The sequence below is a fragment of the Choloepus didactylus genome, chromosome 6 (genome assembly GCF_015220235.1).
Source record: "Choloepus didactylus isolate mChoDid1 chromosome 6, mChoDid1.pri, whole genome shotgun sequence".
NCBI lineage: Eukaryota > Metazoa > Chordata > Mammalia > Pilosa > Megalonychidae > Choloepus > Choloepus didactylus.
In genome coordinates, this window is record NC_051312.1 from 154,809,007 (window position 1) to 154,818,708 (window position 9,702).

Below are 9,702 nucleotides of genomic sequence, written 5' to 3' on the forward strand. Positions count from 1 at the left end.
GGCAGCTGAGGGACCTGTGTCCGTGGTGTGCCCCTCATATACTGAGTCACCCTGCATCTGACATCTCCTTCCCCAGAGTGGGTGGGTAAAGCTTGGAGAAGGCTCCTGGAGCAGCTGATGGATCCTATGGAAGATGCAGTTTGAACAGGCACCAGTGTTTCCGTGCTGGCATCACAGGCAACATTAAACCATGTTAAGCCTCCAGAGTCTACACATCCACCTTACTCCACAGGTGTGGGAGCCATACCTGTGGGCAGGGGTTGTGGAGGTCTCTGGCCCTCACCTGTGTTCTGTCTTCATTGGCCTCGAAGGCAAGCGGTCTGCAACCAGGGAAGAGTTGGGAGGATGGGGCCTGGAATTCACCCCCTCCTCTGCCACCTGCCCCAGGAAGGGCTCCGATCCTTCTCTGTCGTCAGCCCCCATCTAACTCCCAGTTTTCTTGTGCCCAGGGTGTTCAGCCCAAGATGGTGATGGAGTACTGGACAGGATGGTTTGACTCGTGGGGGGACCCGCACCACATCCTAGATTCTTCCGGTGAGTGCCTTGCCTTCCTATATCCAGAGTGCAGGTCGAGCCAAGGAACAAGAATGTTTCAAATAAGCTGCAAATTGGTGGAAGTTATGTGCAGGGTACAAGGCTTCTGGGGTTATCTGCGTGTAATGAATAGCTCTCACTATCCCAAAGCCTTTTCTGTCAACACCTGAAGTGAATGTAGGGGTTTTAATGTTGCTTTTTTCCTCTGATTAGAAAACTAATTCATGCCTACTGCAAACATTCACAAAATGCAGAAAAAGTATAAAGAGAAAAATTCGAGCCCAGAGAGAACATCTCTCACACTTCATCTGTATCTACAGGGAGCTGGAGATGGTTTGTACATAAATAGGGTCTCTCTCTGTGAAACCTGCTGTGTCAGCTAATGCTATATTATGGACAGTGGTTAATATACCATTAAATGTAATGTACTGTTAAATAAAGATACACGTTGTTTAAAAGAATGCAAAGAACTCCATTGAACTGGTGACTCACCTCTTTTTTAGTCTAATTGATGAACACTTGGGTAATTTGCAGTGTTTTTTTTGTTTGTTTGTTTTGGTAGCTTAAGTGACATTTCAGTGACCGTCCGTGAACATCCATTTTTGCATAGATGTCATATTATTTCCCTATAAGTTCCTAGAAATATACATGCTTGATCAGTGCAATTCTGATATAGATTTATTAGACTGTCCTCCAGAAAGAGTGTAGCAGTTTTCACTCATCCATATTGAAGGAAAGTACCCAGATTCATCAACACTGAGTATTAAAATTATTTAGTATTTGCCAATCTGAGAAATGATTGTTTAGTTGGCATTTCTTTGATTACCAGCGAGGTTTTAAGATATGCTTGCTTTTTATCCATCTATATTTCCTCTTCTGATACTATCTTTTCATGAGATTAGCTCATTTTCTGATAAAGGTAGGCTTGGGAAGGCGGTCAGTTATATTTCTGGTTGTAAATCCTGTCCTTTTGTATTGCACTGGGTGAGAAAGGTGCTGGCTGGGAGGGGAAGGGCAGCCTGCTGCAAGTTCCCCATGGAGCTGTGACTGAGGGAAAGAGAGTGTGAAGACCCAGGCCCTGGAGGCTCAGGTGCTAGCCCCTTCCCCGCCTCCTCCCCTCCTCCCCCCTCCTTATCTGCCACTGGGTTATAGTGAAAACTGAAGGACAGAGCGATGAATTGAGTTTGAGGAGGGACTGAGCAGGCTGAGTTCCAAAGGGCCTTCTGGCTTGTCTCAAACTCCTTCCTCTCCCCTCCCATAGAGGTTTTAAAAACAGTGTCGGCCATCATTGATGCTGGCTTCTCCATCAACCTCTACATGTTCCATGGAGGCACCAACTTTGGTTTCATTAACGGGGCCCTGCATTACGATGAGTATAAGTCCGACATCACCAGCTATGGCAAGTACTCCCCAAGCCCGCCCCTCCCTGGCCCGCCGGGACATTCGGGGAGTCTTTTATTCATCTGTCTCGGTAGCTCCTAGGGCAGGTAGCGGTTTTGTCAGGATGGTGACCCAGAACTTCTGAGCAGTAGGAGCCAGACAAGGTGTCCTTAACTCCTCCCCCTGCTGGAAGTGCACCAGGAAGTGGGCTGAGGCCCTGCTGGAAGGTGCAGGGCGGCCTTTCCCTGACTCAGGCCCTTACAGTGGTGTGACCCCTGCCCCTTTTCGAGTAGGAGTCCTCAGAAGGTAGGAAGGATGCCCCATTTTATCCCCCCACAGCTAGAAACACAGGCATGCTGGGATCACAGGCAGAGGCGTTCTCTCCTTGTTGACACCACGGCTCAGGCCACAAGTGTTTCCTCTTCAAGGCTGCTGGGATGAAGCCCCTGCTGCCTACCCCAGTTTGTCCCTTCTCTTTCTGCTGTCTTGGGGACATGAATGACGGGTCCCTGGGCATCTTGCAGACTACGACGCTGTGCTGTCGGAGGCTGGGGATTACACAGCCAAGTACTTCAAGCTCCGAGACTTCTTCAGCTCCTTGTCAGGTACCCAGCAAACAGCAGACTTCAGCACCAACGGAGGCCCTTGGTTTTACTGTGAGACCTCTAAGGAGATGCGTCCTCATTCCCTCACCTCAACCCCAGTTCATCTGTGTGCAGATCACACAGAGATTCTAGACAAGGACAAAAATGCTTAAAAGACCAAGCACGTCCATCATGGTTCATGTCCTGCCATCTTCTCCTTTGTATTTACAGGTGTTGAGACGCTGGGGGTTATGAAAAGTCTCCGCTCACCCCCTGCTCCCATGCATACCCTTCCCAGGGTTCTAGACATGTCCTGAGAATAGACCTGCCCTCTTGCTCTCGGATAAAGCAGCACATTGAGTCCACTGATAGAAGCCGGGACTGGGGAAGCTGGAGGAGGTGGTGATTCTTTTGGGTTCTTTAGTCTCTTTATGTTGCAGGTGCTCCCCTGCCTCCCCCACCTGGTCTTCTTCTCAAGACCGCATATGAGCCAGTGATGCCAACTTTCTACGTGTCCCTGTGGGATGCCCTCAAGTACGTGGGAGAGGTGAGGACTGAAGGGCAGGGGGCACTGGGCAGGGAGCAAGACACCCTCCAGGCGGGGGGATTGCTGCATGGGAGGGATGCCAACTCATGGTAGCTTTGAGGTCTGTTCTCCAGCTTGAGCACTCAGGGAAGAACAGCCAAGTCCCACAGCAGGCATTCCCTTCCTTCAGCCTCAGTGGCTGGAGCCCCCCTCATCCAGGGCAGATGAGGAGGGTGAGGGGGCAGGAGAACACACAGCCCCGGGCTTTGTGCCTTTAGCTGGAGGTGGGTGTGCTACTCAGGGCTGCTGAGCTGCAGAAGTGACAGGGCTTAAAAAAGTTAAAACTCTGCCAGATTTCAGGGACTCATTTTGCTGTTATTTGTGATTGCATATGCCACTTTAGCACCCACTTATCCTTGTGAGCTGGAGATCTGTAGGTTCAATGTAAGGAGAAGTCAAAATCAGAGTTTTGGAGCTTGGACAGTCAATTGGCTGGATTGGCTTTGCACATGAAGTCTTGGGTTTATGTCATGTGAAAAGAAGTCAAAATGAAGAAAAGCGTCAGCATTCCCACACCTGCCATGAGTCCCCCACCTTCCCACCCCCCACCTATGGTGTGCTGGGCCCCCAGGTGAGGACCTTCTGCTAGCCCACACTTGCCAGAGGCTCACATACCTTTGCTGTCTTTCTCCTCTGTCTGGCCCCTGCCCCTCTCCTGTGCCTCTTCGCTGTCTAGCCCATCATGGCTGAAAATCCAGTCAACATGGAGAACCTGCCGGTGAACGAGGGAAACGGACAGGCCTTTGGGTACACGTTGTATGAGACCACCATCACCTCCTCTGGTGTCCTCAGTGGTCGGGTGCGCGACCGGGGACAGGTAGGAGTGCCTTTGCTTGGTTCCTCCAGATGTCCCCTGACTCTCCCCTCAGAATCTGATCGGGGTGAGCCCATGCATCCCGCTGTTACCAGCGTGTAATCATGGGCCCCTCGTGGTCAGGTGGGCAGGGCTTTCCAGCTGTCATACGGCCCGTGAAGCCCTCTCAAGGGGCTCTTTCTCTTCCTAGGCAGAGCAGAGACCCCTCTCTCCCTTCCCCTCCTACTGACTCATGGGAGCTTTCTACCTGTTCTTTTTGGCAGGTATTTGTGAACACCGTTTCCATAGGATTCCTGGACTACAAAAATGAGGAGATTGTTGTCCCCTTGATCCAGGTGTGTTCTCCTAGAAAGCTGGGTGACAGCACCAGCGTATTCTGAGCCAGTTTGTGGGAGTCAAACTGGAAGAGAGGAGGCTCCTTAACTGCGAAACTGCAGGTTTCAGATAGGGGCGGACTGTTGCTCTCTGATGGCTGGGACGCTTCCTCTCCCATTTGGAGAGCTCAGGGAGGAACCAGGGCTCCAGAAGCAAAGCCCTGAGTGGCACTTGTGATCGTATGGTGAGGTAATAAGGCGGTCCTCATGCCACTGTGTTCCTGGCAGGGTTACACCGTGCTGAGGATCTTGGTGGAGAATCGTGGGCGAGTCAACTACGGAGAAAATATCGATGCCCAGCACAAAGGTGGGTCATAGCACACATGCCAGGAGAAGCTTGCCAGTGTTCAGTACATGTGGGGCTATCCCTTCTCCATATCAGCAGATCAGCAGGCCAGGGAGGCCCATGGATTGAGGAGGGTCATGGAGGCCCATGTAGTGAGGAGGGTCATAGAGGCCCATGGAGTGACGGGTCAGGGAGGCTATGAATTGAGAAAGGTCGTGGTGGCCCGTGGAGTGAGGAGTCAGGGAGGCCCTTGGAGTGAGGGTCATGGAGGCCCATGGAGTGAGGAGTCAGGGAAGCTCATGGAGTGAGGAGTCAGGGCGGCCCATGGGGTAAGGCAAGTCATAGAGGCCCATGGAGTGAGAAAGGTTGTGGAGTCCCATGGTGTGACGAATCATGAAGTCCCATGGAGTTAGGAGGGTTGTGGACACTCATGGAGTGAGGACTCAGGGAGGCCAGTGGAGAGACCAGGGTTGTTGAGGCACTTGGAGTGAGGAGTCAGGGAGGCTGGTTAAGAGATGAGGGTCGTGGAAGCACATGGAGTGAGTAGACAGGGAGGCTGTGGAGTGAGAAGGTTCGTGGTGGCCTGTGGAGTGAGGAGGTTCATGGAGGCCTGTGGATTGAGGAGTCCCTTGAAAGGTGGAGGGTCATGGAGGCCCATGGAGTGAAGAGTCAGGGAGGCCAGTTGAGAGACGAGGGTGGTGGAGGCACATGGAGTGAGGAGTCAGGGAGGCCTGTGGAGTGAGGAGGGTCATGGAGGCCCATGAAGTGAGGAGGATCGTGGGGGCCAATGGAGCGAGGAGTCAGGGAGGCCTGTGGAGTGAGGAGGGTTGTGGAGGCCTGTGGGTTGAGGATTCAGGGAGGCTCATGGAGAGAGGAGGCTTTTGGAAGCCTATTGAGTGAGGATTCAGGGAGTCCTGTGGAGTGAGGAGGGTCGTGGAGACCCATGGAGTGAGGATTCAGGGAGTCCCGTGGAGTGAGGAGTCAGGGAGAACCATGGAGTGAGGAGGGTCGTGGAGGCCCACGGAGTGAGGATGGATGACAGAGGTGGTGTCACAGGGGAGTTACGTGGAGTCGCAGGTGGCTATTAGAATGAGGAGTGGTCTTGGGGACCTGTTTGGAGAAGTGTGAGATGTCATAGAGACTCATTTACATGGCCAAAAAACTGATCATGTCCTCCCAGCTCCTTCTAAGGTAATTGCCATTTTTGCTTATGAAACTAGTACATCTCTTCTTCTGTAAAAATTCTAGCACAGTCGAAAAAGGTTCTTGAGAGCCTTCTGTCCCCTGTGAGGGAAGCAATACCGCCCTGCTATGGGGGCTTCGGGATCCTGGGGATCTTGACCCTTCCATTGGAGCCTCCTGGTTACTTCAGCACTATTCAGGCCCACCTTCCCTTTCCCTAATAGTTCCCCAGTATTTCCCTGGGGCCTCATGTCTTCCCGCAGGGAGCTCCCTCTCCAGGCTGAGCTCCACTTGCTTTGCTGTCCTGTTGGGTGGCAGGACTCCCAGCACGTCTCATTCCAAGACTTGGCTTCCCAGTCCTTGGTCAAGGTGTGCCTTGGCCCCTCCCTGGGGAATTCCTGTCCGCTGCATCCCAATGCCGTGTTTTATGGTCACAGACATTCTGTCCAGAAGTGTATCCACCACACGCACCTGTACCTACGATTAGAGAGTCTTCAGGCCCCATGAAGCCTATCAAATTCCCAGCCTGTCCACATCCCTGCTGGCGTCACCTCACTTGCGTGAACAAGACAGTCGTCTCTGTGAGGATGTCCCTGGGAGCCGCTCTGGGCCCGCAGAGCCAGCCCCTTCCCAGAGGCCCTAGGTAATCGCTGCTCAAGTGTGCTCAGTTCTTCAGTCTTGGACACCCAAGTACTGCCGTCTGCTCACAGTTGACACACTTTTAGGAAATATCTGTAACCTCGGTCATACCCACAACCCCTGTGACTTCTGATCACCCACCCTTCTGGCTGTGTTCTCTTCTGACTTGGAGTCGTCAGTCCCCCAAAGGGAACTTCCATCTCCTTCCCTCTCGCCACCCTGACCCCCTCCCTGACGCCATCTCAGCCCTGTTTTCTGCCTCTGCCGATTCCCTCTCACGGGTCACCGGGTGTCTGGGCCTGGCAGAACTGGTGTGGCTCGTTCCTGCCCCCTTGGGGTTGCTAGAGGAGGTGTGCTGCCAAGTGAATGGCTCTGTAAGCAGCGTATACTCCAGGAGAAGTCTCACTTCAACTTCCCAGAAACTTCCCACGTACGGCCCTGGCCATAGCCGGGTCGTCCTCCCCACCACCTGTGGCCTTGCTCATTGTCTGTGTCTTCCTTCCGGCAGGTCTCATCGGAAACCTCTATCTGAATGGTTCTGCCCTGAAAAAATTCAGAATGTATAGCCTGGATATGAAAGAGAAGTTTTTTCAGAGGTGGGCACCTGCCCTGGGCCAGAGTGGGTGGGCTTGCAGATGTACCATGAAGAATCAGGAAGGCTCCCGCACCCTCTGCTCCTACGGGTGTGTAATCAGACCCAGGAGCCAGCCAATGTGCCTGGCCCAGGTCAGGGGCAGTGCCAGGCCCCCGGAAGCCGGTTGTCTCAGATGGGGGATGCTTCCGTCACATGACCTGCTGCGTTCCTGGGTCTGGCTGCAACGGCAGGAAGTGACCTGAGGACCTTGGATGGCAGGAGCGTGTCTCTGGTGTTAGGTGCCAGCCTGGGACTACACATTTCACTTTTAGGTTCAGCCTCGACAACTGGGATTCTGTCCCCAATGAACCTACGTTCCCGGCTTTCTTCTTGGGTGTCTTGATGGCTGGCCCCTCTCCTTTGGACACCTTCCTGAAGCTGGAGGTGAGTCAGCTGCCCTTCCCTGCCCTTCTGGTTTCCCCACAGGGGATCCGAGTCCCTGTCTCTACATGAGCCCTCTGCTAGGGCTCCTGGGTCGAGGAGCTGCTTCTCAGGGTCCGGGATCCTCCCCGCAGTCTGAGCTCGGGGCCCCCGGGAGTGGGGAACGACCCACCTGTTAACCCTCCACCTGTCAGAAGCACTGGTCCCTCGGGATCTTGGCAGCCAAGAGAACGTGTGCTTATGTCTAACTGAGTCTCTGTCTTCTGGTGTGACTTTATTTTTGGTGGCTCTCATGGTGGACCGATACCCCTTCTTCTGCCTGAAGGGCTGGGAGAAGGGGGTTGTATTCATCAATGGCCAGAACCTTGGACGCTACTGGAACATTGGGCCCCAGAAAACCCTCTACCTCCCCGGTGTCTGGTTGAAGAAAGGAATCAACCAGGTAGGAACAGGCCCAGCCGCCTGTGCTCTGCCCCCATGACTCCTTCTGGTGCTTTCCTTTAGACTTGGGGGTACCCCTATCAGGGACCCTGGATGCTTCTACACTGCAGCCTCTCCCCACCGCTTCCAGGACAAGAGAGAGGCAGCTTCTCTCCCTGGTCTAAGTGTGACAAGGGGATGCATTTCTAAATGTGGGGCTGTTCCTTTGGGAATGACATTCAGGGGAAATCCCTCGGATAGGAAGTTCAGTCCACTTGGTCCAGCCCCTGCTCACCTCTGCCCTCTCTGGCGTCAGGTGCTCCTCTGGGTACAGGCTCCCTCTGGGGAGCTGTTAGGACTGGTTGGGGCCAGGGAGAGGGCAGGGGAGAGAGTCTCAGCCTCTCCTCGCTCTCCCTCAGGGGAGCCGAATGCCCTCTCCTGACTCCTTGTAGTTGGGGGCCCACACCCTTCCCTTCCAGCCCCTCAGCGTCCAGGCTCCCCCTGGCCATCCCCCGAGGCCCCTCGCCCGACTTCAGGGCACACGCTGGCTGCCATCACACCTGCCCTCTCCCTCCCCAGGTCATCGTTTTTGAGGAGAACATGGCAGGCCCTGTGATACAGTCCATGGAGATCCCCAACCTGGGCCGGCAGCAGTACATTGACTGAGCAGCCCTGCGCCATCTCCTGGCTGCCCAGCCCCTCCAGGTCGGGAGTGAGGAGGGCGAATGCCCACCCGCCTCCTGGTGGATCCCAGGGTCTGGCAGGTGCTCCATTATGCCCTCTAGTGGCAGGAGAAGTTCCTTATGTAGCAACCTCAGGGAACCTCGTGGCTCCACGTCCACCCACATCCTCCTTTCAGGACCCCATACCCGGGACAACTAATGAAAGAGGGTGAGGTGGGGAGGACACTCCCAGGGCTGATGGCTCCTTTCCTGCCTTCCCTGTTGGGGATGAATAGCTGGGGCCCTCAGGAGTGGGGCCTGCCGGCAGTCAGGCCTGATCCCCACATGGGGAGCCAGTCTTCAGTCTGCTGGAGACACCTGTGCTGCTCTCACCAAACCATCCCAACCAGGCTTTGCCCGGCCCTCAGGGCCCCTTTTGTTTCTGAAGTAGTGAGTTTAGGACCATTTGTAGGAGGTAGGAAAGGGGAGGGCATCACACCCATGTTGGCTTTGTTCTTTCTTCCCAAATCCAACCCATCCTCTGGGATTCCGAGGAAGCTCTGCTCCAGAGGCACACACAGTTTTCTCTGTTTTGTCCCCATTTGATGGGACGACAAACCAAAGCCTAGAGAAGCAGAAACACCCAGCTACACATGTTCCTGAATTAGAAACTATTTCCAGTTTTGTCCAGTGAGGATAAATGAGACATAAATTCCAGGGAGGAGAGGGGAAGAAGGCCCGGCCCTAGTAATGGTGGGCAGGCACCCGGGAATGTCAGTGTGGCTGCAGAGGCCGCAGGCCGAGCCCTCCTGCCCCTCCCTCCTCCTTCTGCCAGCTGTAACCAAGCAGCTAGGGAGAAGGGGTGGCCTCCTTTCACAGCTGTCTCCATGTTCCAAATTTTAGGCGCTTGCACTGGAGAGCGAGTTCTGTGATTTGGTTCAGGTTTGCTGTTCTGAATAGCAATAAAGCAATGGAGCTTAATGCAGCCCTCTCTGGTGAAATGCCTTTGATCTCACCCAGGTGCCCACCATCAGCAAAGGTGAAGGCCGTTTGGGGTCAGCCACCTGACCCAACTGCTGCCTGTTTCCAGAAACTGACTGGACCCCGGGAGTGGGTGTTCCCTGTCCCTGGCTTCTTGTCACCCCCTTCTAGCCTGGATCCCCTTTGAAACGTCCGTGTGGGCTGGAAGCAGCCCTGAAGAAGGGGAGGCCAAATACAGATTCATT

General features: G+C 54.2%; 1 protein-coding gene across 1 annotated transcript in view; it reads left to right on the top strand.

Moving 5' to 3' along the window:
- LOC119538818 (beta-galactosidase-1-like protein 2) overlaps positions 1–9,457 on the top strand; it is a 53,390-nt gene extending 43,933 nt beyond the window's left edge. Inside the window, exons 9-19 of the mRNA XM_037842012.1 lie at positions 450–534; positions 1,796–1,933; positions 2,439–2,519; positions 2,939–3,045; positions 3,761–3,901; positions 4,162–4,233; positions 4,501–4,579; positions 6,888–6,975; positions 7,286–7,397; positions 7,720–7,836; positions 8,394–9,457. Of these exons, the coding sequence (XP_037697940.1) occupies positions 450–534; positions 1,796–1,933; positions 2,439–2,519; positions 2,939–3,045; positions 3,761–3,901; positions 4,162–4,233; positions 4,501–4,579; positions 6,888–6,975; positions 7,286–7,397; positions 7,720–7,836; positions 8,394–8,480 (1,107 nt within the window). The 3' untranslated portion in view covers positions 8,481–9,457. The remainder of the gene's footprint in view (positions 1–449; positions 535–1,795; positions 1,934–2,438; positions 2,520–2,938; positions 3,046–3,760; positions 3,902–4,161; positions 4,234–4,500; positions 4,580–6,887; positions 6,976–7,285; positions 7,398–7,719; positions 7,837–8,393) is intronic.
- The last annotated feature ends 245 nt before the right edge of the window (positions 9,458–9,702 follow it).